The sequence below is a fragment of the Erythrolamprus reginae genome, chromosome 2 (genome assembly GCF_031021105.1).
Source record: "Erythrolamprus reginae isolate rEryReg1 chromosome 2, rEryReg1.hap1, whole genome shotgun sequence".
Classification (NCBI taxonomy): domain Eukaryota; kingdom Metazoa; phylum Chordata; class Lepidosauria; order Squamata; family Dipsadidae; genus Erythrolamprus; species Erythrolamprus reginae.
The window spans coordinates 27245435-27273398 of record NC_091951.1 but is presented as its reverse complement, the minus strand read 5'-3'; the positions used below and the strand labels follow the sequence as shown (position 1 = coordinate 27273398).

General features: G+C 43.2%; 2 protein-coding genes across 5 annotated transcripts in view; both read right to left on the bottom strand.

Moving 5' to 3' along the window:
• Positions 1-27964, bottom strand: part of LOC139163010 (zinc finger protein 263-like) — a 73474-nt gene that overhangs the window by 34322 nt on the left and 11188 nt on the right. For 2 of the 4 annotated variants that reach the window (XM_070743900.1, XM_070743901.1), the window contains one exon: positions 1859-2550. In XM_070743900.1, the coding sequence (XP_070600001.1) occupies positions 1859-2550 (692 nt within the window). Of the gene's footprint in view, positions 1-1858; positions 2551-8919; positions 8959-27964 lie in introns of those variants that run through there. The other 2 variants (XM_070743903.1, XM_070743902.1) reach the window with 2 other exon arrangements.
• On the bottom strand, positions 14516-27171 carry LOC139163227 (zinc finger protein 721-like). The gene is made up of 5 exons (XM_070744183.1): positions 27126-27171; positions 24923-25955; positions 24738-24842; positions 17688-19441; positions 14516-15810 (listed from the first exon to the last, which is right to left on the bottom strand). Exons 1-5 carry the CDS (start codon positions 27169-27171, stop codon positions 14585-14587), a joined length of 4164 nt encoding a protein of 1387 aa, XP_070600284.1. The 3' UTR covers positions 14516-14584.

Below are 27964 nucleotides of genomic sequence, written 5' to 3'. Positions count from 1 at the left end.
ATCTCGAACGACTTTTCCCCATAGGAATTAATGTAAATAATTTTAATTGGTTCCAGCCCTCAAAAAACTCACAAAGTTAGTCTAAATTATGCAGAAAGACATGTTTTTAATGAATAAATGTACATGTACATATAAATGAATAATGAAGTTTCTTTCACTTAACTTGTAAACTTTCTTAAACTTTTAAATTTACATATGTTCAACTTCTCTGCCACCCAATCCTGTAGGACAGAGGTCCCCAACCCTTTTTGCACCAGGGACCGGCTTTAAGCGATCAAGAGAGGAATGGGTGAATGAATGGACGGAGGGTGGGAAGGAAGGAAGGAAAGAGGGAAGGGACAGGAACAGAGGAAGGAAGCAAGGAAACTTATGAAAGGGGAGAGTAAGAGAGGAATGAGTGAATGGAGGGAGGGAGGGAAGAAGGTGGGAAGGAGAAAGAAAAGAAGAAATAGAGGAAGGGAAGGTAAAAGAGAGAAAGAAAAAGAGCAAGAAAGCAAGCAAGCAAGCAAGCAAGCAAGCAAGCAAGCAAGCAAGAAAGAAAGAAAGAAAGAAAGAAAGAAAGAAAGAAAGAAAGAAAGGGGGAAGGGACAGGAACAGAGGAAGGAAGCAAGGAAACTTATGAAAGGGGAGAGTAAGAGAGGAATGAGTGAAGGAAGGGAGGGAGGGAAGAAGGTGGGAAGGAGAAAGAAAAGAAGAAATAGAGGAAGGTAAGGTAAAAGAGAGAAAGAAAAAGAGCAAGAAAGAAAGCTGCAAGCACCCCCCCGAGCCCCCCAGGCCGGCTGCAACCTTTTAAAACACGCGCGCCGCTTCACAGCTGTCTCCTGAAGCCGAACACGGAAGTTAGCGTTTGGCTTCAGGAGACAGCTCCTTGGCGCTTGTATCTCGAATTTGGGCTTGTAAGTAGAACAAAAATATCTCTCCCCTCCCAGCTCTTATCTCGAGTTGCTCTTAAGTAGAGCAGCTCTTATGTCGGGGTTCCACTGTAAATAGAATTGTAAAAGATTAACTTTTTATGCATATAGGAAATTGTAAATGTTTAATGTTGTTTGTATGGTGTTTAAATGTTTGTATGTTAAATAAAATAAATTTTTAAAAAAAGAATAATGTATGCTCAAAGTCGGAAAAGACAAGACATTCCATCAGAAAAGCTAATAATAGAAAAAAATTTCTATTGTGCAGAGATGGACAAGATGTCAAGAGACATCAAAGGTATACACACGGATGAGGAAGATAAACTGTGGGATAAATGGCATCGCTGGATCCAGGGTAGAATGACACAAGGAGAGGCTAAAAGACATAAAGCTTCCCAGACGACCTCAGACAAAAGATAATAACAAAAAGGGACCATAGAAACATAGAAGACTGACGGCATGAGGTCTTTTTCTGCCGTCAGTCTTCTATGTTGCTATGTTTCTATTTTCATTGTTTTCTTACTATCTCTTCTCTTCTCAAAAAGGTAATTAACGAATTAGAAAATGAATTGTAAACAATAGGAGGGGGGGAACGGGTTACGATCTGCAATGTGTAACGAGATATTTCTTCTTTTTACTGTATCTGAAAACATAAATAAATCATTAAAAAAAAAAACGAAGACCATCCCTGAATCTGATACGTCCCGAGGTCACGTGATCCTCTTTTGCCACAAGCAAAATCAACAGGGAAGCCAGATTTCCCGTTTCTAACTGAACAGCCACAAACAAACATGTTACTAACTTAACAGCCACAATGGTTAACAGTTGCAAAATGGGGCAAAACTCACTTAACAAATGTCTCACTTAGCAACAGAAACATGGGATTCAATTGTGGCCATAAGCTGAGCTCTACAAGGGTGCCCAATATGACAGCGATCCATGCTCACCCTCTGCTCATCTCCTTGTGGCAACCTCTGAAGAAAATCCTCGGCCAAGGCCACCGCCTGGCTCCCCGTCTCCGGACACTGTTCCAAAACCCACTTCTGCATTTCCGGTGGCAGGATCCTCAGGAACTGCTCCAAGATCACCAGCTCCAGGATTTGCTCCTTGGAGTGACGCTCCGGCTTCAGCCACTGGCAGCAGCGGTCCCAGAGTTGACCAAACGCTTTCTCAGGCCCTTCAGCGTCGTCGTAGCGAAACTGCCGGAAGCGTTGGCATTGTAGTGTCGGGCTCAGCTTGCCTTCCTCCCCCAACTGTTCCGTCACTTCCACTGAGGAATCCAGGCCTTCGTAAAATTCAGGAACGTCCATGCAGCCCAGAACTGGAAAGGTTTCGTTTGCAGCTTTTCCACTGAAGGCCTGTTGATGCAAATTGTCCTTTCTGCTAAGAGGTGGCCTACTGTTATTCTCTGGTGACTGAGAAGATGGAGAGTTTCTTCCATCCAAATATAGAGCCCTTGGAGCTTCTCTTTTTTGGCTCTCACACAACTGGCCTGGGCTCTGTTCTGATTCTTGCTTAATCTGGGATGGAGCGAAACCCTTCAGATACTCCTGTGTTGCTGCAGTTCGAATGTTTCCCCTTGCTGGCGCACTCTTTCCTGACTGGGATCCAGGCAATTCGCATACCTCCATCTTTCTTCCTGGCAGAAAGAGAAATTATCATAATTACTTATGCATAAAGCATAAAACGTATCAGGAAAGACTTAATGAACTCAATCTGTATAGTCTGGAGCAGTGATTTTCAGCCTTTTTTGAGCCACGGACATTTTTTACATTTACAAAATCCTGGGACACACCATCAATCAAAATGACACAAAATGACACCCCAAGGCACTCTCCTCTCTTTTTCCATCCCTGTCTCCTCCCACCCTTGTATGTGTGTGTGTATACACACTCTTGAACCATTTCCAAAAACAGGTGAGGGCTGGGTTTTTTCTCTCTCTTATTCTTTGGGTGCTTTTTATCATCTGCTTTAAATCAAGAGTCACTTCTCTCTCTCTTTCATTTCTCCCTCTTTCTTTTCATTCTCTGTCTCAATAATTTTCTCATTTCTCTTTTTTCCTCCCCTTTTTCCTAATTTCTCTCCCCCCCCCCTTCCTCTCCTTTTCTCTCTCTCTTGCTTTCTCTTTCTCTCTCTCTTGCTTTCTTTCTCTCTCTTTCTCTCGCTCTTTCTTTCTCTCTTTCTCTCTCTTGCTTTCTTTCTCTCTCTTTCTCTCTCTCTTTCTCTCTCTTGCTTTCTTTCTCTCTCTCTCTCTTGCTTTCTCTCTTTCTCTCTCTTGCTTTCTTTCTCTCTTTCTTTCTTTCTCTCTCTTTCTCTCTCTCTTGCTTTCTTTCTTTCTCTCTCTTTCTCTCTCTTTCTCTCTCTTGCTTTCTTTCTCTCTCTTTCTCTCTCTCTTGCTTTCTTTCTCTCTCTTTCTCTCTCTCTTGCTTTCTTTCTCTCTCTTTCTCTCTCTCTTGCTTTCTTTCTCTCTCTTTCTCTCTCTCTTGCTTTCTTTCTCTCTCTCTTTCTCTCTCTCTTTCTCTCTCTTGCTTTCTTTCTCTCTCTTTCTCTCTTTTCTCTCTCTTGCTTTCTTTCTCTCTCTTTCTCTCTCTCTTTCTCTCTCTTGCTTTCTTTCTCTCTCTTTCTCTCTCTCTTGCTTTCTCTCTTTCTCTCTCTTGCTTTCTTTCTCTCTTTCTCTCTCTCTTTCTTTCTCTCTCTCTTTCTCTCTCTCTTGCTTTCTTTCTTTCTCTCTCTTTCTCTCTCTCTTTCTCTCTCTTTCTTTCTTTCTCTCTCTTTCTCTCTCTCTTGCTTTCTTTCTCTCTCTTTCTCTCTCTCTTGCTTTCTTTCTCTCTCTTTCTCTCTCTCTTGCTTTCTTTCTCTCTCTTTCTCTCTCTCTTGCTTTCTTTCTCTCTCTTTCTCTCTCTCTTGCTTTCTTTCTCTTTCTCTCTTTCTCTCTCTTTCTCTCTCTCTTGCTTTCTTTCTCTCTTTCTCTCTCTCTTGCTTTCTTTCTCTCTTTCTTGCTTTCTTTCTCTCTCTTTCTCTCTCTCTTGCTTTCTTTCTCTCTCTTTCTCTCTCTCTTGCTTTCTTTCTCTCTTTCTCTCTCTCTTTCTCTCTCTTGCTTTCTTTCTCTCTCTTTCTCTCTCTCTTTCTTTCTCTCTTGCTTTCTTTCTCTCTCTTTCTCTCTCTCTTTCTTTCTCTCTCACTCTCTCTCTCTCAGCAAAAAGTTGCGAGACCGGAACCTGAGCTTCCTTCTTTGCGGCACACCTGACCATGTCTCGCGGCACACTAGTGTGCCACGGCACACTTGTTGAAAAACACAGGTCTGGAGGACAGAAGGAAAAGGGGGGACATGATCGAAACATTTAACCCTGCTGTTCTGTTCGGGTTGTATGTGACCCGAAGCCAAGTTTGAGTCCCTGTAAAAAATTTTCCCTGCATATCTGAAACTTGAAATTTCATGACTTTTCATCATTTCAGGGGTTCTCTCTATGATAATTTTTTTTGGGGGGTGGGGGGTTTCTTTCTTGCTGAAAAAAAAACCCTCCCTAATGTTATGTTCCCGGGTCTATTTGACCCGGACTGCAAATTGATCATTTTAGGTACTTATATTTGGTCTTTTTGAAAGCTTTTTTCACCTGGAAACAAGTTTGAACATTTCTGCACACAATGGAATGAAAATTGAAGTGAAAAAATTAATCCTTATTGGTTTATTTTGCACATAAATGTGCCCCCCCCCGGTTTTTGTGAAAGTTTTTTTCAATTTATGGATTTTTCAATTTATGAGCAAAATAAACCAATAAGGATCATTTTTTTCAGTTTAATTTTCATATCATTATGTTCAGAAAGATTCAAGCTACCAATCCCACACCAAAATAGAATAGTAAAATAGAATGCATTTTGCAGGCAAAATTATCAATAAACCCAAAAGTTTTGATATACTAAATTGAACAATCCTAAACATAAGAAAAATAGAAATGAACTGAAAAAAATGATTCTTATTGGTTTATTTTTGAATATAAGACCATATCGTTTTATACTCGAGTATAAGCCTACTCAAGTATAAGCCTATTTGAGTATAAGCATGGGGGCCCATTTATGAGCAAAATAAACCAATAAGGATCATTTTTTTCAGTTCAATTTTCATATCATTATGTTCAGAAAGGTTCAAGCTACCAATCCCACACCAACTCCAGTAAAATAGAATGCATTTTGCAAGCAAAACTATCCATAAATTGAAAAAACTTTCACAAAAATGGGGGGGGCACATTTATGTGCAAAATAAACCAATAAGGATTAATTTTTTCAGTTCAATTTTCATTCCATTGTGTGCAGAAATGTTCAAACTTGTTTCCAGGTGAAAAAAGCTTTAAAAAAGACCAAATATAAGTACCTAAAATGATCAATTTGCAGTCCGGGTCAAATAGACCCGGGAACATAACATTAGGGAGTTTTTTCAAACAGAACAGCAGGGTTAAATATGTTAAAGGGTTAAATAAGGTCCAGGAGGGAAGTGTTTTCAATAGGAAAGTGAACACAAGAACAAGGGGACATAATCTGAAGTTAGTTGGGGGAAAGATAAAAAACAACATGAGAAAATATTATTTTACTGAAAGAGTAGTAGATCCTTCGAACAAACTTCCAGCAGACGTAGTTGATAAATCCACAGTAACTGAATTTAAACATGCCTGGGATAAACATATATCCATTGTAAGATAAAATACAGGAAATAGTATAAAGGCAGACTAGACGGACCATGAGGTCTTTTTCTGCCGTCAGTCTTCTATGTTTCTATGTACAAAAGGGAAGCCCAAGATTCATAATGATGATCCAGCTGATTTTCTACAAGCATTATGAAAATCCAGTAGGCAGTCAAAATCCTTGGGGAACTGCTTTAATCTTGGGTTAATTTGATTAATTATATCAAACATATTAATTAAATATATTAAATGTAATTACTCATATTAACATAATTATATCAGGACTGAAGGCATATATACAGTATATGTGTGTCCCAAGATAATGTTGAAGGATCCAATCTGGATTGACCACCAGTCCCAGAGATTTTATAGCATAAAATCATTTTTCACACTTCCGACATCCCAGAGGTTTTGGCCTCCCAAGTGTTTAAATTCATGTTGGAGCCAATCTTGGAACTTCTCTCTAGCTGTATACTGTTCTATATGTAGTATTTATAGTTTTCACAGAGAGCCGGGGTGGCGCAGCAGGTAGGGTGCTGTATTGCAGGCCACTGAAACTGACTGTAGATCTGTAGGTCAGCGGTTCAAATCTCATCCTTCCGAGGTGGGTAAAATGAGGACCCAGATTGTGGGGGCAATATGCTGGCTCTGTTAAAAAGTGCTTTTGCTAACATGTTGTAAGCCATCCTGAGTCTAAGGAGAAGGGCGGCATAAAAATCGAATGAATGAATGAATGAATGAATGAATGAATGAATGAATGAATGAATGAATGAATGAATGAATAAATAAATAAATAAATAACAGAAGCAGGCCCAAAAACAGCCAGGGAAGTTATTGAAGTCTGGGAAACGGGTCCCTCGTCAGTCACATAGGGTGTTGATTTACAAGCCAGCCTATCAAGCTTTCAGATTGGTGAAGGGCTGGGCAGGACAAGCAAACAACAGCCAACAACTTAAAAGCAGTCACCAACACACCCCAGTCAACATAGAAACATAGAAGTCTGACAGCAGAAAAAGACCTCATGGTCTATCTAGTCTGCCCTTATACTATTTTCTGTATTTTATCTTAGGATGGATATATGTTTATCCCAGGCATGTTTAAATTCAGTTACTGTGGATTTATCTACCACGTCTGCTGGAAGTTTCTTCCAAGGATCTACTACTCTTTCAGTAAAATAATATTTTCTCATGTTGCTTTTGATCTTTCTCCCAACTAACTTCAGATTGTGTTCCCTTGTTCTTGTGTTCACTTTCCTATTAAAAACACGTCCCTCCTGGACCTTATTTAACCCTTTAACGTATTTAAATGTTTCGATCATGTCCTCCCTTTTCCTTCTGTCCTGGAGACTATACAGATTGAGTTCATTAAGTCTTTCCTGATATGTTTTATGCTTAAGACCTTCCACCATTCCTGTAGCCCGTCTTTGGACCCGTTCAATTTTGTCAATATCTTTTTGTAGGTGAGGTCTCCAGAAGTGAACACAGTACTCCAAATGTGGTCTCACCAGCGCTCTATACAGCAGGATCACAATCTCCCTCTTCCTGCTTGTTACATCCAAAAAGCCACATAATAATTAATTTATAATAATAATAATAGACTCAACAGGCACTATAAATACTACACACAGAACAGCACACACTTTGCTAGAGAGAAGTTCCCTGAAGAAGGAATCCAGCACAAGTCCGAAAGCTCAGAAGACAAAACCTCTGGTCCCAGTGACGACCCAGATTGGAACATGTAATTACTTCAATTTAGCTCAGGGGTCCTCAAGCTTTTGAAACAGGGGCCAATTCATGGTCCCTCAGAGTGTTGGGTGCCCGGGCCAACTGGGTGGGCATGGCTAGGTCATGTGACTAGGTTGGCGTGGCCAATTTTTAACAGCCCATTAAACAATGCAAACAAATTAAACTTTAATTTGTCTTGCTCCTTGGAGTGTTTTATTTGCTTTTTGTTTGCGTGTTGCTCTTTCGGTTGATTTTTCTTTTTACTAGATAGTTTTTTTCAGTTGTTTTGGAGCTATTGGTCCACTTCAGAAAACTCAGTTTTGCAGCAATTCTTCTCAAGTCCAAGGAGCTTGAGAAATCTCTCTCTCTCTTTCTCTATCTTCTGGGGGCTTATGAGGTTATTTATAGCCATTTTTGGCCTCCTGTGGCTCCGTTTTTTACCTCCCCCACCTCCAGAACATCTCTGCAGGCCAAAATTGTTGGCCTTACCTTTTAGTTCCAGGCCGTGGGAATCATGAAGGAAAGTCCTGTGCTTAGCTGAAGGGTAGGAAGGGTGATGTGGGTGGGCCAACTTTGTGGTCCTGCGCGGGTTGGATTAATGGTTTTGGCGGACCTCATGCAGCCCGACGGCTATAGTTTGAGAACCCGTGATTTAGCTAATGGTTAGAACAGCATATGTAGGTCCTCACCTACAAAGAGATATTGACAAAATTGAACGGGTCCAAAGACGGGCTACAAGAATGGTGGAAGGTCTTAAGCATAAAACGTATCAGGAAAGACTTCATGAACTCAATCTGTATAGTCTGGAGGACAGAAGGAAAAGGGGGGACATGATCGAAACATTTTAAATATGTCAAAGGGTTGAATAAGGTTCAGGAGGGAAGTGTTTTTAATAGGAAAGTGAACACAAGAACAAGGGGACACAATCTGAAGTTAGTTGGGGGAAAGATCAAAGGCAACATGAGAAAATATTATTTTGCTGAAAGAGTAGTAGATCCTTGGAACAAACTTCCAGCAGACGTGGTTGGTAAATCTGCAGTAACTGAATTTAAACATGCCTGGGATAAACATATATCCATACATATTAAAATAAAAAAATAAAAAAAATAAAAAGAAATACATTTTTTTTTAAAAAAATTTTAAAAAAAAACCTTTAAAAAATTAACCTCTGCCTCTAGACCAGGACCTCCCACCATCACCACCACGTTGGGCTGAGTGGGGAACGAAGGAGATTTGAAGGAAAGATTTCAAGGGGAATCAGAGTCTAGCAGAGGCGCAGCGGTTGCAAGTAACGACAGCAGAATTTAGAAGGGAAGGGGCCTGCTGTAAAAAGACCACCTCCATGCTTCTTCCCCTCCCCAGGAATCTCCCCCTCCCTTCCTGCACCTGGGGATTCCCCCTCCTCACCTCTCCCCCCTCCCCTTCCTGGTCCAACGCTCCTCTTGCAACACAAAGCACACAACTTTGCAAGCCAAGGCAGGGACTCAGAAGGGAGGGGGACCACCTGTAAATGGACTGCATGCTTCTTCCCCCACTTCAGGTGATTTCGCTTCTCTTCCTGCACCTGGGGATGTCACCTCCTCCCCACCGTGCAGCATCCTTGCTCACCTGGCAGCCATCTCCACGAAGTGATCTCCAAGAAGTGATATCCCACAGCCCTGGAGTAAAAGGGAGGTCTGGAGACCAGGAAGGGGTGGGATGGGCAGGAAACTAGGCTCCTCCCCCAACCCCTTCCCTACTATTTCCTGCCTCCTCTCTAGGCACAGAGGAAAGCTCTGTGCCTTTAACCCATACTCCTCCAGACTCCAAATACTTATTTTTATTTATTTATTTTGTCCAATACACAATGAGGGTTTTAGTGTGTATATATATCTATACACACATAGTAAAATACATGATGAAGGTTATAGAGGAGATACTCATAGTAAAATATATCTAAGAAATAATAGAAAAGAAGATATAGGAATAGAATATATCAATGAAAGAATAGAAGAAGAGATATAGGAATAGAGGAAAGGTATAGGAGATATAGGGGAGCAATAGGACAGGGGACGGAAGGCACTCTAGTGCACTTGTACTCGCCCCTTACTGACCTCTTAGGAATCTGGATAGGTCAACCGTAGATAATCTAAGGGTAAAGTGTTGGGGGTTTGGGGATGACACTACGGAGTCCGGTAATGAGTTCCACGCTTCGACAACTCGGTTACTGAAGTCATATTTTTTACAGTCAAGTTTGGAGCCGTTAATATTAAGTTTAAATCTGTTGTGTGCTCTTGTGTTGTTGTGGTTGAAGCTGAAGTAATCGCCAACAGGCAGGACGTTGCAGGACGTTGCAGCATATGATCTTGTGGGCAATACTTAGATCTACTACGGCTGGACAATCTACAACTACGTCGCCTCCGATCTGATTTACCTGTTGTTCGTAAGATAATACACCATAACGTCCTTCCTGTTCATCTTCAGCAGCAACAACACAAGACCACGTAATAGATACAAACTATTAAAAAATATGTAAAAAATATGACTTCAGCAACCGAGTTGTCGAAGCGTGGAACTCATTACCTGACTCAGTAGTGTCAACCCCTAACCCCCAACATTTTTCCCTTAGACAATCCACGATTGACCTCTCCAGGTTTCTTAGAGGTCAGTAAGAGGCGTGCATAAGTGCACCAGTGTGCCTTCCGTCCCCTGTCCAATTGTCTCTCCTTATCTCATTTATCTTTTCTTCCTTTCAAATATGTTCACCTATACTTTTATATCTTTTGTTCTATTCTTTTCTTTATTTATATTACTACATATCTATTCTCTTCAATGTGTATTATATATTGGACTGACTAACTAACTAACTAACTAACTAACTGAATGAATGAATGAATGAATGAATGAATGAATGAATGAATGAATGAATGTAAAATCACTCCAAAATTGACTGCAGAAAATATAGAAACATATAAGATTGATGGCAGAAAATGACTTCATGGTCCATCTAGTCTGCCCTTATACTATTTCTTGTATTTTATCTTAGGATGGATATATGTTTATCCCAGGCAAGTTTAAATTCAGTTACTATGGATATACCAACCACATCTGCTGGAAGTTTGTTCCAAGCATCTACTACTCTTTCAGTAAAATAATATTTTCTCATGATACTTCTATTTTTTTTTTAAAGAAAGACTGACTATCAGTGCAATGGTAAAAGAATGCCACCAGGCTTGGGGCCATGGACTCTAGCCCCCTGGCTGACGAACATAATGTATGTCAGGGAATGGTAATGAGTGATTTTTAATGTTACTAGGGCTTTTAGATTAATTAGTTAAATTAATAGGATTTAGGATGTTTATATTGGTCCTTTTATATGTTGTAAGCCACCCCGAGTCCTCAGAGAGAGGCGGCATATAAATCCAATGAATGAATGAATGAATGAATGAATGAATGAATGAATGAATGAATGAATGAAATCTGCATGCGAGTTAGGAAGGCACTGATGCTGAAGAGGGGCGAGGCAGACCTGCAGATATCATCGGACTACAAGGCCCACCATCCTTCAGCCATGCAAATTCTTGGATGGAGATTTAATTTAATTTAATCCCATAGGACTCAGGATAACTTACAGCAATAATAGATGCTGTTTTTTCATCAATATCTAACCTTATAAAGCATACCAGGGGTCTGATGGTGCTTTTTCCAGCTCCATTGTTTTAATAGGCGCAGCTCTAGACTTTGACAAAGTTTAGTCTGCTAAGGAGCAATTTGAGGCCTTCTGATTGTTTGCCACAGTAGACTTTACAGGTTCTCTTGACAATAGGTAGGTAGGTAGGCAGGTAGATAATAGATAGATAGATAGACAGACAGACAGGAAAGAAGGAAGGAAGGAAGGAAGGAAGGAAGGAAGGAAGGAAGGAAGGAAGAGAGCGAGAGAGAGCATCCATGAAAGAGTTCTAAAACAAGATGGATTGACATCAGCAAGTATTGCAGGCTCAATTGGCAAAAAAAATAGCACAAAAAGGCATTGGTTGGAAACATGTGGAAGAAGCCTTTACTCATCTCCATGGGAGGTGATAAAAATAGATAGAAAGAAAATAAAAGAAAGAAAGAAAGATAGATAGATAGAAAGACAGATAGACAGAAAGATAGATGTCTACTCTTTTCTTGAAAACCTTCAACAATAGAGCACGCACCACTCCATGAAGCAAAATGTTCTATTTATTAACAAGTATTGCTTCCAAATCAGATTTAGATAGGAGGTATTATATTTCCATCTTCATCTCCAGAACTTGCTAGAGGGCAAAATTGCTAGTAGCCTTCCCAATTTCTAGATGGGTTAGATTTCAGCCTTATTGTTCCTAAATAGCTTGGGCAAAATACTTGGAGGTTACTAATGTGCAGAAAACTGCCCTTTCATATGAGTGATTCTCAGCATAAATCAAAACTAATGCTCAATTTTGTGACGGATTTTCTGTGGATTTAGTGCACATCAGTCCAGAAGCTTAAAGGGAGGCAGCTTCACTCATGTTGGCCAAAAATGATTCTCCTTATTTCTAGGTTGAAACTCTCGTGTTCAGTTTCCATCTGTTATTCCTTGTCTGGCCTCCAGATGCTTTGGAAAATAAGTTGAACCCCCTTCCCACTTTGACAGACCCTCAAATATTGCAAGACTGCTATCATGTTAGCCTTGGTCCTTGTCTTCACTATGTCCAGTTCCAGCAATCATTTTTAGTAAGTTTTAGTCTCTGTTCTGCCGGGCTCTCTGGTAGGAGCCTCCTGAAGATTCAAGGGTACAAATTTCAGACACACACACACACGTTTGAAAATTCAAAACAATGTCCTTTATCACAAAATTCAAAAGAAACAAAGCACCCTTTTTGTATTGCAAAGAGCACTCTTCCCCAAAACAACCTTGTCGGCTGTACAAGTCCCTTAATCAGTCCTTAAGTACTTAGCTAGTAGCTGTGAAGAAACGTCACAGCCCTCCTTCTTCCCACGAAGTGAAACACACACACACTTTACTCTGCTTTGGTGTCAAAGGCGTGAAAAATCCACAAAGTTCAGACACAGCTAGGCACGATCCTGAAGAACTGCGATCAGATAATCGCAGCTCTAATTACTGGAGCCCCACCCAAACACAGGTGGCCTCTCTTATCCCCTGTAATATGTCCTCAATTGGTCTCTTCGATGCATAAGTCTGCACCTGCGTGGGTCTAACACTTCATCATCCGAATCGACCGAAGATAATGGTGATTGGCTTCCTGGGCTGTGTGCCAAGCCCCCCTCTTCCAAGTCACCCCCACCTTCTTCTTCGTCCGAGGAAACTGCACTCCCTGACTCTGCCGGCAACAAAACAGGCCTGGGACATGTTGATGTTTCCCCTGCCTCCACCTCCACATTCCCTGGGGCAGGAGCTGGGCCAGAGCCAACCACAACAGTCTCCAATCACCTAATCATCTTTGTTGCTGTTCTCTGAACTATTTCTAGACTCTCAAAATCTTTTTTATAGTGTGATGACCAAAACTGGATGCTGTATTCTAGGTGTGGTATTACTAAGGCTTTATAGAGTGGTATTAGTATCCACTTGATCTTGACTGAATCCCTCCGCTAATCAATTTAGGGTGCAGTCATGTGACCACTGGACATTGCAAAAGACTGTAAATGCAACTTGATTGCCAAGTGCCCAAAATTATGCAACTTGATTGCCAAGTGCCCAAAATTACAGTCAAAGTTATTGTTGGAGGGAATGTCAACCATCAGATCAAATCTGGTCATACGTTCCCCTTGGGAGGTTCATCGTAACCAACGGTTACTAAGCGACGGGTCCTAAATCCAACACTGTCAATTTTCCAGATAACATTTGAACTAAATGGAAGTGATGTGCCGGTGCCTGGAGGCTGTTAGGGTCTGGATGGGTGTCAACAGACTCAAACTCAACCCTGATAAGACGGAGTGGCTATGGGTTTTGCCTCCCAAAGACAATTTCATCTGTTCGTCCATTACCCTGGGGGGGGGAATTACTGACCCCCTCAGAGAGGGTCTGCAACTTAGGCGTCCTCCTCGATCCAGAGCTCACATTAGAGAAACATCTTTCAGCTGTGGCGAGGGGGGCAGTCACTCATGCCCTCATCACCTCGAGGCTCGACTACTGTAACGTTCTCTACATGGGGCTACCTCTGAAAAGTGTTCGGAAACTTCAGATCGTGCAGAATGCAGCTGCGAGACCTATCATGGACTTTCCCAAGTATGCCCAAGTTTCACCAACACTCCGCAGTCTGCATTGGTTGCTGATCAGTTTCTGGTCACAATTCAAAGTGTTGGTTATGACCTATAAAGCCCTTCATGGCACCGGACCAGAATATCTGCGAGACCGCCTTCTGCCGCACGAATCCCAGCGGCCGGTTAGGTCCCACAGAGTTGGCTTTCTCCGGGTCCCGTCGACTAAACAATGTCGGCTGGCGGGACCCAGGGGAACAGCCTTCTTTGTGGCGGCCCCGACCCTCTGGAACCAGCTCTCCCCAGAGATTAGGACTGCCCCCACCCTCCTCGCCTTTCGTAAGCTTCTTAAAACCCACCTCTGCCGTCAGGCATGGGGGAGCTGAGACATCTCCCCTTGCCTATGTAGTTTTATGTATGGTATGTTTGTTTGTATGCTTTTTATATACAGTAGTACCTCTAGATACGAGCTGCTCCACATGCGAGTATTCCAAGTTACGAGCCGAGACGCAAGCAAAATTTCTGTTCGACAACCAAGCTCAAATATGAGCCGAGCTTCCACTAGGTGGCGCAAGAATCTCCTTGCTCCCAGTTATCTCGGCGCGAAAAACAAACTCTACAGGCATTCGTTCGAGATGCGAGTTGATCGACTTACGAGCTCGGGTCTGGAACGAATTAAACTCGTATGTCGAGGTACCACTGTAATGGGGTTTTTTAGCTTCTAATGTAAATTGTTATTTTAGACTTCAATATTAGATTTGTTATGGCATATTGTTTTATCACTGTTGTGAGCCACCCCGAGTCTACAGAGAGAGGCGGCATACAAATCTAATAAATAAATAAACAAACTACCATTGCATAAAGGTGGTCAGGTCACTGTGGGATACCGCAAATGTTCTGTTGCCACGTGCCTGAAATTTTTTATCACATGACTGTGGAGGGGCCCCAATCGTCAGAACTGCAAATACAGGTTGTAAGTCCCCCTTTTCAAGTCAATTGTCATTTCGAACGAGGTCTACCTGTAAACGAGCTACTTCGATCGCCCTACCATCTTTTGTGTAAAAACGCCCCATTACAGCTTCTCCCTAGCATGGATTTTCTGATGCCTGGACAGATTAGAAGAACTGGAGAAAGTTTTGTCGCAGGCGGAGCATCCGTACGGCTTCTCGCCAGTGTGAGTCCTCGTGTGCTTTTTGAGCCCTTGGCTCCACCGGAATCTCCGCCCACATTCGGAACAGACGAACGGCTTCTCTCCCGTGTGCGACCTCTCGTGTTTGGCCAGCTGCGATCGCTGGATGAAACTATTCCCGCAGTAGGTACACTGGTAGGGCTTCTCGCCACTGTGTGTCCTTTTATGGGCGGTGAAGTGAGAACTAGAAATGAAACATTTCCCACAATCCAGGCATTGGTAGGGTTTCTCGCCCGTGTGTGTCCGCCTGTGCATGGTGAGGTGGGAACTGTAAGTGAAGCATTTCCCGCACTCTGAGCATTGATACGGTTTCTCCCCGGTGTGAATTCTCTCGTGCTTCCTCAGCTGGCAACTCGAAATAAAACTCTTCCCACAGTCAGGGCAGACGAACAGCTTCTCCCCAGTGTGGGTCCTGTTGTGCGTAACAAGATCCGACTTTTGATTGAAACTTTTACCGCAGACGGCGCATTGGTGAGGCCTCTCTCCCGTGTGAGACCACTTGTGTATCACCAGATGCCGCGTCTGACTGAAAGTTTCTCCACAGTCGGCACATTTATATGGCTTCTCCCCTGTGTGGGTCCCTTCGTGGATCACTAACTGCGGTCTGTATCGGAAACTCTGGCCGCAGTCCGAGCAACGGTAGGGTTTCTCGCCCGTGTGGACTCTGCGGTGCCTCAGGAGGTTGCAACGAGTGCCAAAGCTCTTCCCGCACTCGGCGCACTTGTACGGCTTCTCCCCAGTGTGAGTTCTCTTGTGGATGAGGCGCCCGATTTTATCGCCGAAGGTTTTGCCGCACAACGAGCATCTGTAGGGTTTCTCGCCCGTATGGAACCTCTCGTGGATAATCAGAGATGCCTTCCGGGTGAAGCTCTTCCCACACTCTGAGCATTGGTGAGGTTTCTCCCCTGTGTGGGTTCGCTCGTGAATCACCAAGTGGGCGCGGCAGTCAGAGAGCTTCCCACAATATTGGCATTTGTGCAGTTTTTCCTTCAGTGGGATTTTCTGGCTCCCTGGAGAGTCAGAAGTGGCCCCCATCCTGCTGCTGTTATACATTCCCTTGGGCAAGTCTGTCACTTCTCCAAGGAAGTACCGTTGATGGTCGGAGCTTCCTAAAAGAACAAGCAAGTTAGGAGGACGTCAATTATACTGCATAAAAATTCATCTCAAGTCTCTTCAGAGTGGCACTCAATGCCTGCTGATTTCATGGATTAGTTGATAATAGGTGTCTTCACAGCAGCAGAGAAACTACAGGTAGACCTCAACTTACAGCAGTTCATTTAATGACTGTTCGAAGTTACAATGGCACTGAAAAAAGTGACTCGTGACCATTTTTCACACTTATGACCAGAGCATCATGTGGGAATGCTTTATGAAATCAACTCCTTCCCCCCCCCAGAAGTCCGTACTGTTCCCACCCTACTAGCTTTCCGTAAGGCCTGGGTGTCATTTAATTTTTAATTTAATTTATTATTTTTGTATGCCACCCCTCTCCGGAGACTCGGAGCGGCTCACAACAATATACAAATCCAATATGTAAAAAGAAAACAAAAACATTTAAAACCCATCATTAAGAACCATGCAATACAATCATACCATTCATTAAAGCTATATGTGTTCAGGGGTATCTCAGTTACTCCACGCCTGGCGACAAAGGTGGGTCTTGAGTAACTTGCGAAAGGCAAGGAGGGTGGGGGCCGTTCTAATCCCATGAAAAAAAGCCACGAAAAAAAGGTTAGGGAAGAGGCCTCCTGGATCAATCCAACAAGTGGCATACCCTCCTGACCTTGGGAGGAGATTGCCATGGATTTTATTGAGAATGGAGGTCACTTTCAAAGCCAGCCCATATCACAGCTTGCTCTGACCTCCCGTCTGCAGAAAAGCTCGCAAAATTGTTCATAAAGCAGATCTCTAGGCTGCATGGGGTCCCCCGCAAAATCATTTCCCATAGAGGGGTCTAATTCACCACCACATTCGGCTTTCCAACTGAGTACAAATGGGGTAGTGGAATGAGTAAACGCCATGGCGCTATGTCCACTACCAGCAGTCCAACTGGGCAGAGCTGCTGCTGTTCGCCGGGGTAGCATGCAATAACGCAGTGCACAGCAGTACCCGTTTCACAACTTCCCAAGTCACCAGCATCATGGAGTTTATCCCCATGCTTGAGTGGCCTGGGAATCCCCTTCATCCATATTATTAAATGAATGGATGGAATCACTGAAGGCAGCATGGGGGAATACCAAGTGTGCCCTACGAGAACTAGCAAAACCCCGCTGTTAAAAAAGTGCTATTGCTAACATGTTGTAAGCCGCCCTGAGTCTAAGAAGAAGGGCGGCATAAAAATCGAATAAATAAATAATAAAATACAAAAATAAAACTCAAGCCAACAAATGCTGTCCCCCCCGGCCACCTTTCCAAGTGGGCAATAAAGTCTATCTATCCACAAAATACTTAAAATTAAAGCGTCCCTGCACTAGAAATCACTACCCCTAAATCCTTCAGAAGAAAAGGATTTAGGGGTAGTGATTTCTGACAGCCTCAAAATGGGTGAACAGTGCAGTCAGGCGGTAGGGAAAGCAAGTAGGATGCTTGGCTGCATAGCTAGTGGTATAACAAGCAGGAAGAGGGAGATTATGATCCCGCTATATAGAGTGCTGGTGAGACCACATTTGGAATACAGTAGTACCTCGAGATACGAGTTTAATTCGTTCCGGACATGGGCTCTTAAGTCGAGCAGCTCTTATCTCGAACGACTTTTCCCCATAGGAATTAATGTAAATAATTTTAATTGGTTCCAGCCCTCAAAAAACTCACAAAGTTAGTCTAAATTATGCAGAAAGACATGTTTTTAATGAAGAAATGTACATGTACATATAAATGAATAATGAAGTTTCTTTCACTTAACTTGTAAACTTTCTTAAACTTTTAAATTTACATATGTACACAGTAGCCTAATCATCTGTTTTTGCCTTTTTGGCTGCACTTTCACTTGGAGCAGCTCTTTTCATAAGAAATTTATCCAATGACATCTGCTCTTGCCTGCTTTTCAAAATGTTGCGAAAGTGAGTCAATGAGGTGTCATTGAGCAGTGCAGCTGAACGACTCGTGGCTACTTTCTCTGGGTGATTTTTTTCGATGAAACTAACAACGTTCTCCCACTGCGCTAGCATCGCTTTTATTTCACTGGTAGAAATGACTTTCTGTGGTTCCTGTACCTCTTCCTCACTGCTGCTCATCTCTTGGGTCATCTCCATCTGTTGCATCTCATGGAGCGCCTTCAGGTCCTCTGTAGAGAGCAGTTCTTCATGCTCTTCGACAAGCTCATTGATGTCACCCTCGTCTACCTCCAGACCCATACACTTACCGAGTGACACAATCTCCTCCAATGGGGTGTCAGTCTCGGTGATGTCCTCGGTCTCACCCTCGGGCTCAGCAGAGTCCCTTGGTGCAACAGCAGCAGGCCACAACTTCTTCCACGCCGAGTTCAAGTTTCGCCTTGACACTTCTTGCCAGGCAAGGTCAATGAAGTCAAGGCAAGAAACGATGTTAAAATGATCCTTCCAAAACTCATGCAGTGTCAAGTTGGTGTTCTCTGTTACATCGAAACATTGGCGGAACAGATGCTTCGTGTACAGCATCTTGAAGTTAGCTATGACCTGCTGATCCATTGGTTGCAGGATTGAAGTCGTGTTGGGTGGGAGAAAGACAACCTTCACAAACTGAAATTCTTGAAGGATGTCCTCTTGAAGAGCAGGTGGGTGGCCTGGAGCATTGTCGAGCAGCAGTAAGGCTTGTAGGGGGAGTTCATTATTCAAAAGATATGTCTTCACCGTAGGACCAAAAACAAGATTTACCCAGTCCACAAAGAACTGCCTCGTTACCCATGCCCTTGCATTGGAGCGCCACATGACATGGAGTTTTTCCTTTAGGATTTTGTGCGTCTTGAACGCGCGAGGATTCTCTGAATGGTACACGAGAAGTGGCTTTACTTTACAGTCACCCGACGCGTTTGCACACAATGCAAGGGTTAGACGGTCCTTCATGGGCTTATGTCCTGGCAGGCTCTTTTCCTCGGCAGTAGTGAAAGTCCTACGGGGCATTTTCTTCCAAAACAGCCCAGTCTCATCACAGTTAAATATCTGTTGAGAGACATAGCCTTCTTTTTCAACCAGGCTAGCAAAACGCACAACAAACTCCTCCGCTGCCTTGATGTGTGCACTCACTGCCTCCCCATGCCTAACTACTGAGTGAATGCCACTTCTTTTTCTGAACCTTTCAAACCACCCATGACTTGCCTTGAACTCATCTGGATCTCCCGATGAGGATGGTTCATTGTTCTTTAGATCGGAGAATATCGCACGAGCCTTCTCGCTGATGACCGCCTCTGTTATTGTATCTCCGGCCAGCTCCTTTTCTTTTATCCAAATTAACAATAACCTCTCCATCTCTTCATGAACAGACGTCCTAAGTTGGGAAATTATCGTCGCACCTTTTGCTGCTTTAACACCTTTAAGGATGTCCTTCTGCTTCAGGATTGTACAAATGGTGGACGTGCTGCGTTTGAACTTCCTCGCAAGTTCAATAACACGAGTCCCTTTATCGTGCAAATTAATTATCTCCTGCTTCGCTTCTATGGATATCATCATCTTCTTCTTCTTCTCAGCGGCCTTTGCAGTACCGGACACCTTTTTTGGAGCCATGCTCGCTCTAAACACCGACACCACCGAGACCTCTTTATTCCCACTGAGAAAACCGGAAGCCAACGCTCCTATCCCGAATTTGCCTGCAAGCACAAAAATTAAAATCAGCCAAGTAGAAAGTTTTAATGCCAACAATTAGAAGGTCAACCAGATCTGCACTATTGGTCAGCACTTTGGCCCACAAGCCTATTATTGCTCCTTCTGGGGGAAGCCTCTGACCATCCTTTGATAGGACTAGAATTAGAGAAAGTGGATGTAGAAATCCTATTCATTCTATGGTCTCAGAAATGGAGTGCAAAATGAATAATCATTAAAGCTGATGTTTCTTCTGACCTTGCTAGGCCAAGTCAGGAAATAGACATTACAAGAATAAATGTAACTTTACCTATTGTTATAAATAAGATGATAAGCTGAGAGCTTTCCTTCCCTTCCTCTTTTTACCCAAAACAATCAACATGGCAAACTGTTAATTTTTATTCATTAGTTATTTATTCAACTTCTCTGCCACCCAATCCTGTAGGACAGAGGTCCCCAACCTTTTTTGCACCAGGGACCGGCTTTAAGCTAGACCAGTTTTCCATGGCCAGTTTGGGGGGGGGGGGGAGCTAGCTGTCAGCGGCGCCATAAAAGGGGCGATCAAGAGAAAGAAAGAAAGAAAGAAAGAAAGAAAGAAAGAAAGAAAGAAAGAAAGAAAGAAAGAAAGGGGGAAGGGACAGGAACAGAGGAAGGAAGCAAGGAAACTTATGAAAGGGGAGAGTAAGATAGGAAGGACTGAAGGGAGGGAGGGAGGGAAGAAGGTAGGAAGGAGAAAGAAAAGAAGAAATAGAGGAAGGGAAGGTAAAAGAGAGAAAGAAAAAGAGCAAGAATGAAAGAAAGAAAAAAGAAAGAAAGGCAACTTCAAAGAAAGGCTCACTGAGCATCTCTCACTCTCTCTCTTTCTTTCTTTCTCTTCCTTTCTCTCTCTCCTCTTCCTTTATCTCCTCTCTCTCTCTCCCTCTCTCTTTCTCTCCCCCCCCTCTCTCCCCCTTTCCCTCTCTTTCCCTCTCTTTCTCTCCCCCCTCGCTATCTCTCCCCCCTTTCCCTCTCTCTTTCTCTCTCTCCCTCTCTTGCTATCTCTCCCCTCTCCCTCTCTTTCTCTCTCTCCCCCCTCTCTCTTTCTCTCTCTCTCCCCCTCTTTCTCTCTCTTCTTCTCACTTTCTCTTTCTTGTTTTCTTTCTGTCTCTTTTGCTTTCTCTCTCTCTCTCTCTTTCTCTCTTGTTTTCTTTCTCACGCTCTTTCTCTCTCTTGTTCTCTCTCTCTTGCTATCTTTCTCCCCCCTTTCTCTCACTCTCTCTTTCTCACTTTCTCTCTATCTTGCTGTCTGTTGCTCTCACTCACTCTCTCTGTTCTTCTCAGCGGACATATTCAATGTCGGGGGCGCACGGGCGGTTGCGCGCGCTCCCTATCTCCCTGCTAGCCCACTCGGAATACAGTAACAGTAAAAAAGCCTTTGCCGGCGTTCGGATCCCCCCACCCCCAGCAGAAGCCAAGGACCCCCAGAGTGGGGCGGCAGGGGAGGCGACTGCCTCTCCGCTCACCAAGTGCCGGAATACGAGCCGAGAGGAGCCGGGCGCTGGCTTGCCTTCCTTCCTTCCCGCGCTGATGCAGAGCCACTCGAACAAAGCGTCGCACCCCCCCTGACGCTTTTGGCGGCAAAAGAGCCCAGCGTCGCTTCGGAAGCCGCCGAAAGCGTCAGGGGGGCGCGACGCTTTGTTCGAGTGGGAAGGAAGGAAGGCAAGCCAGCGCCCGGCTCCTCTCGGCTCGTATCCCGGATTTGAGCTCGGGAGACGAACAAAAATGTCTCTCCCCTCCCAGCTCTTATCTCGAGAAGCTCGTAAGTAGAGCAGCTCGTATGTCGAGGTTCTACTGTATATTGTTTCTATAATTCTACAGAATGAATCTCCCATATTTAAATCTTTACATAGTTGAAATAGGTAATCATGATTAACTTTGTCAAAGGCTTTGTAGACATCTAATTTTAGAATACTTAGTTTTCTTTTGGTATTGGTAGCATGGTGTATAACATTGACCACGTTCCTTATTGGTTCATAAATCTTCCTTCCTTTAACAAATCCATATTGGTCTTCTCCAATTACTTTTGGTAAAATATTCTCCACCCTGTTTGCCAATATTTTCATAAATATTTTATAATCCTGATTTAATAAGCTGATAGGGCGATAAGAACTTGGATCGGTTAGATCACGATCTGGTTTTGGGATAGTTATAATTTCTGACATTTTCCACGTCTGTGGAGTTTCAAACGTCTTAATTACATTATTAAACAATTTTTCCATATGCGGTAATAATTCATTCATATACGTCTTATAATATTCAGCAGTAAAACCGTCTGGACCTGGGGCTTTAGCAGGTTTCAACCCTTTAATAACTCTAGATATCTCATCATTTGTAATTTTTGCATTTAGCATTTGTCTATCTTCTTCCGTTAATTTCTCTTTGACCTCTATGGTTTGCGAAGTAATGTGTTCTTTTTTGTATAAGTTCCCATAAAAATCACTCCTTATTTTTTCCATTTCTGCATTACTACGTTTAATTACACCTTCCTTGTCCTTTAAAGCAGAGATATGGGATTTCTTTTCTTTTTTTCAAATAATGTACCATTTGCTTCATTGATTTGTTCCCCCATCCCCTAATTCTATGTTTTATAATCATCTTCATTTTATTCCATCTTTCTTCATCAAGTAATTGTAATTTCTTTTTCTTAAGTAATAATAGTGAGTTCCAATCTCTATTTCTTGTAATTTTTAAGGTTTCTTGGATTAAATCTATTTCTCTTAATAAATTTTTCCTTTCAGCTTCCCAGGATTTCCTAATAAAAGCTTCAGTACTGATACAATTACCCCTCATAACAGCCTTATGTGTATCCCAAACTATTGTTTGCTTAATCTCACCTGTTGCATTAATACAAAAGAATCCATTCAGTTCCTTTTGTAATTTAATTCTATTTTCCTCATTAGCTGAAACCAGAGGGTTATATCTCCAAATCCTTTGTTTCCTGCCAGCCTCTAACTCAATCACTGCTAATAAAGGTGCGTGGTCTGATAACCAAATACTTTTCACTTCCACTTTCTTGAGCTTTGCCTCAGCTATCTTATTAATTAACATATAATCAATACAACTAAATTTATTATGTCTTGCAGAATAAAAGGTGTCCCTGTTTACTGTGTTTTTCATGTAAATCCGTCATATTGATTTTATTTAAATGTAACTTTTTCTTTTCCCCCCTCTCTGCTGTTAATTCCAAGTTGAAATCGCCTGCTAAAATTACTGTACCTTCCGCAAAATTATCTAGTTTCCATTTTACATTCATTATAAATTGTTTTGCATTTACATTAGGGGCATAAATTACCGCTAGGATTACTAACTTATTTTTTATTTTCCCCTTAATAAATAACATTCTACCGTCTTTGTCCCTTTTAATATTAATTAATTGAAAGTACACTCTTCGGTTAAACAAGATGGCGACTCCTCTTGATTTGGACGTCCCTCTCGACTCATAAACTTGTTGCCACTCGCTATTTGTAACTAATTTATCTGTTTTTTCCCTTCCTTTATGAGTTTCTGATAAGAATAAAACATCAGCTTTACTATCCCTAGCCAGCTTCATGATTCTATAACGTTTTTTCTGTGATGAGAGACCATTTACATTCAACGACAATAACCCTATATCACCCATTTACATAATTTTAAATACATTTCCCCCTCCTGCAAAACAGAGCCTACCGGAAAAATGCTTTTTAATTACCATGAATCCCCACCCTAGTGCCTCTTCCCTGACCCCCCCCCCAGGGGGAGGCAACGAAAAAACCTTTCGTTATCGAGAGGCACCCCTGGATTTGCGTTCCACCAGAAAGCTCCCCCATCTCTCCCCATTTAATAGCATATCAAAAGATTCCCCCCTCCTTCCCTCTTCTCCCCTTATTAGTTAGCGAAAAAAACAAAAAAAAATACACAAAAAAGAGATTAATTAGTTGAAAACCATGGTATCATATTAGCAAGTCAGCTCAGTTCAGTTCATTATTTCTTCTTCTGGCGCGTAACTCTTGGCTCGTCTCTTTTCTCTTTCTCTTTCTCCTGGAGAAAATCCAGTTCCTTCTGGAGAGCTGCAATTTTTTCTTCCTTGCTTTGTTCTGCTGCACGGATCGGTTGGAGCATAAACAACTCATCATCTCCTGCTTCTGGCTGGCTTTTCGATATCAGTGCCTGGGACGTTCCCTCCGGATTTATCCCCAGCTGATGAAGCAAATTTCTTCCCTCCTCCAAAGATCTCGCCTGGAAAACTTTGGAGTCTTTAAAAACAAATACTGTAGCTGGATAACGCCATGAGAACCTGATTCCATTTTCGTAAAGTTGGGAGGTCACTTCTCTCATCTGATTTCTCATCTTGAGGGTTTCAGCAGACAAATCTTTTAAAACGCGTATTGGAATAGCCTTGTAACGTAAGTTTGGAATCTGCTTCAACTCTCTGAATATTTCTGCCGCTCTCCTTTCCGAGGTAAATCTTACAATAATATCTTTTTGATCACCTCGGTTCCGAGATCCAAAAGCCCAGTGCGCTCTTTCAAATTCTTCTAGGTCACATTTAACATTGTTTTCACTGAACCACTGGTGAATTGCTTGAATAAGATGTTTACTCTCCGCGAAGTCTTTAGGAAATCCCCTCAGGCGAAGATTGGACCTCCGTTGTCTGTCCTCCAAGTTAATTATGCGGAGTTCCTGGCGAGACTTTCCCTCCTCCAGTTTCCCAATTCTTTGATCTTGTGTTTTAGACTGTTCTTTCAAGTCTGCCACCCCAGCACCAACAGCCGATATTTCCTTTTTCATATCTTGGAGCAGCTGTCCCATGCTGGGAAATGCCGTTAGCAACGAATCCATCTTTCCTTCCAGCTCCGAAGTAGACGCCATCTTTTCCTTTGTTCTCACTTTTCTCCCTACGCACGTTTAAAACTGTTACTTGCTTCTTCTTTTAACTCCTTTTTATAAAGTTTTCAACAGCTCCGTTCAATTCGCTTCCTCTCAATCCACTTTTCACCAAGCTAGAGAGGGTTGTCGAGGGTTAACTTTCACTTTTCCTCCTTCACATGAGGGAGCTTTCTTTCGGTGCGTCTATCTGGAACGACGCATGCACAAAGACCTAATACGTCCATATTTATGATCGTCAGAACTGCAAAAACAGGTTGTAAGTCCCCCTTTTCAAGTCAATTGTCACTTCGAACGAGGTCTACCTGTAAATGAGCTGCTTCAATCGCCCTACCATCTTTTGTGTAAAAACGCCCCATTACAGCTTCTCCCTAGCATGGATTTTCTGATGCCTGGACAGATTAGAAGAACTGGAGAAAGTTTTGTCACAGGCGGAGCATCTGTACGGCTTCTCGCCAGTGTGAGTCCTCGTGTGCTTTTTGAGCCCTTGGCTCCGCCGGAATCTCCGCCCACATTCGGAACAAACGGCTTCTCTCCCGTGTGCGACCTCTCGTGTTTGGCCAGCTGCGATCGCTGGATGAAACTATTCCCGCAGTAGGTACACTGGTAGGGCTTCTCGCCACTATGTGTCTTTTTATGGGCGGTGAAGTGAGAACTAGAAATGAAACATTTCCCACAATCCGGGCATTGGTAGGGTTTCTCGCCCGTGTGTGTCCGCTTGTGCGTGGTGAGGTGGGAACTGTAAGTGAAGCATTTCCCGCACTCTGAGCATTGGTATGGTTTCTCCCCGGTGTGAATTCTCTCGTGCTTCCTCAGCTGGCAACTCGAAAAGAAACTCTTCCCACAGTCAGGGCAGACATACGGCTTCTCCCCAGTGTGGGTCCTGGTGTGCGTAACAAGATCCGAGTTTTGATTGAAACTTTTGCCGCAGACGGCGCATTGGTGAGGCCTCTCTCCCGTGTGAGACCACTTGTGTATCACCAGATGCCGCGTCTGACTGAATGTTTCTCCACAGTCGGCACATTTATATGGCTTCTCCCCTGTGTGGGTCCCTTCGTGGATCACTAATTGCGGTCTGTATCGGAAATTCTGGCCGCAGTCCGAGCAACGGTAGGGTTTCTCACCCGTGTGGACTCTGCCGTGCCTCAGGAGGTTGCAACGAGTGCCAAAGCTCTTCCCGCACTCGGCGCACTTGTACGGCTTCTCCCCAGTGTGAGTTCTCTCGTGGATGAGGCGCCCGATTTTATCGCCGAAGGTTTTGCCGCACAACGAGCATCTGTAGGGTTTCTCGCCCGTATGGAACCTCTTGTGGATAATCAGAGATGCCTTCCGGGTGAAGCTCTTCCCACACTCTGAGCATTGGTGAGGTTTCTCCCCTGTGTGGGTTCGCTCGTGAATCACCAAGTGGGCGCGGCACTCAGAGAGCTTCCCACAATATTGGCATTTGTGCAGTTTTTCCTTCAGTGGGGTTTTCTGGCTCCCTGGAGAGTCAGAAGTGGCCCCCATCCTGCTGCTGTTATACATTCCCTTGGGCAAGTCTGTCACTTCTCCAAGGAAGTACCGTTGATGGTCGGAGCTTCCTAAAAGAACAAGCAAGTTAGGAGGACGTCAATTATACTGCATAAAAATTCAACTCAAGTCTCTTCAGAGTGGCACTCAATGCCTGCTGATTTCATGGATTAGTTGATAATAGGTGTCTTCACAGCAGCAGAGAAACTACAGGTAGACCTCAACTTACAGCAGTTCATTTAATGACTGTTCGAAGTTACAACGGCACTGAAAAAAGTGACTCGTGACCATTTTTCACACTTATGACCAGAGCATCATGTGGGAATGCTTTATGAAATCAACTCCTTCCCCCCCCCCCCAGAAGTCCATACTGTTCCCACCCTACTGGCTTTCCGTAAGGCCTGGGTGTCATTTAATTTTTAATTTAATTTATTATTTTTGTATGCCACCCCCCTCCGGAGACTCGGAGCGGCTTACAACAATCACAACAATATACAAATCCAATATGTAAAAAGAAAACAAAAACATTTAAAACCCATCATTAAGAACCATGCAATACAATCATACCATTCATTAAAGCTATATGTGTTCAGGGGTATCTCAGTTACTCCACGCCTGGCGACAAAGGTGGGTCTTGAGTAACTTGCGAAAGGCAAGGAGGGTGGGGGCCGTTCTAATCCCATGAAAAAAAGCCACGAAAAAAAGGTTAGGGAAGAGGCCTCCTGGATCAATCCAACAAGTGGCATACCCTCCTGACCTTGGGAGGAGATTGCCATGGATTTTATTGAGAATGGAGGTCACTTTCAAAGCCAGCCCATATCACAGCTTGCTCTGACCTCCCGTCTGCAGAAAAGCTCGCAAAATTGTTCATAAAGCAGATCTCTAGGCTGCATGGGGTTCCCCGCAGAATCATTTCCCATAGAGGGGTCTAATTCACCACCACATTCGGCTTTCGAAACTGAATACGAATGGGGTAGTGGAATGAGTTAACGCCATGGTGCTATGTCCACTACCAGCAGTCCAACTGGGCAGAGCTTCTGCCATTCGCTGGGGTAGCATGCAATAACGCAGTGCACAGCAGTACCCGTTTCACAACTTCCCAAGTCACCAGCATCATGGAGTTTATCCCTTTTAGTACAGGGTACATGTGTGTTAGGGATTGCCATTATAAACTGCATATTGTAAACTGTACCAAACTTGTACTGAAAGGGTTAATGTGCACTCAAGGAGTTAACATTTACTTGAAGAGTTCAAGGCTATTTCGTCATTGAAGCTATAAAAGCTCATGATCTTGCCCAGTCAGTTCCTTGTTACTTTACTTTTGCCTGAGACAGGGAGTCGTGCTTTATCTCTTTATATATTTTAGCTTTGTACTTGTTATCTATATTCTGTTTTTCTATATTGTAATCGCTCAGTGCGTATTGTTCTGTATTTGCTACGTGCAAATTTTGGATTGTTTATTGTTGTGTTTGGGCCTGGGCCAGCCGTTGCTCCCACAGATGGGAGAGACGCGGCACAAAGTGAATGCGAAAGCCTGGCTGACAGCCAAGAAGATGTGGCTGACAGCCAGGAAGACGTGGCAGACAGCCAGGAGAACGAGGCCACTGGTGCAGGATTCAGCAGACAGCCCAGGGGATTTGGCATGCAGTCCCTCAGACAGTCTTTCGTCCCTGGGTTCTTCTGCAGATCAATATATTGGTCTGCGTAGCCAAAGAGCTATGCAAAGAAGGGATCGCTTTAAGGAGTATTACAAGTCATTATAGGAGCATCTGGGCTGGGTGTGGTTCTTATACTGAGGGCTGGGTGTGGTTCCCTTAATGAGGGCTAAAGGGATAAAAGGGAACAAAGGCCAAGGCAAACTGTAGCTGTTTATCTGTGTTATTTTGTGGTTCCTGCTCTGAAATTTCTGTTCCGTGCCGTTGGAGTTTTCAACCCAGCTTTTTCAGACAAGTGGGAGGTGAAAACGCTGGGACTTGCTGTTTGCTCCAAAGATTCAAAAGGACTCCTGAAATGTCTTTGCTCATTCCAGGTTGTCTCTGTTTGTTTTTTCCTGTGTTTTTGTATGCGGCTGAAGTAAGCC

Bases quoted from the DNA above. Each gene is read 5' to 3' on its own strand.
- LOC139163227 (XM_070744183.1), bottom strand. From the start codon at position 27,171: ATGAGCTTTTATAGCTTCAATGACGAAATAGCCTTGAACTCTTCAA. The intron at 25,956-27,125 runs GTAAATGTTAAC...TTGTTCTTTTAG, and splicing joins AATAGCCTTGAACTCTTCAA to GAAGCTCCGACCATCAACGG. The intron at 19,442-24,737 runs GTAATGGGGCGT...CGGTTTTCTCAG, and splicing joins ATCCATGCTAGGGAGAAGCT to TGGGAATAAAGAGGTCTCGG.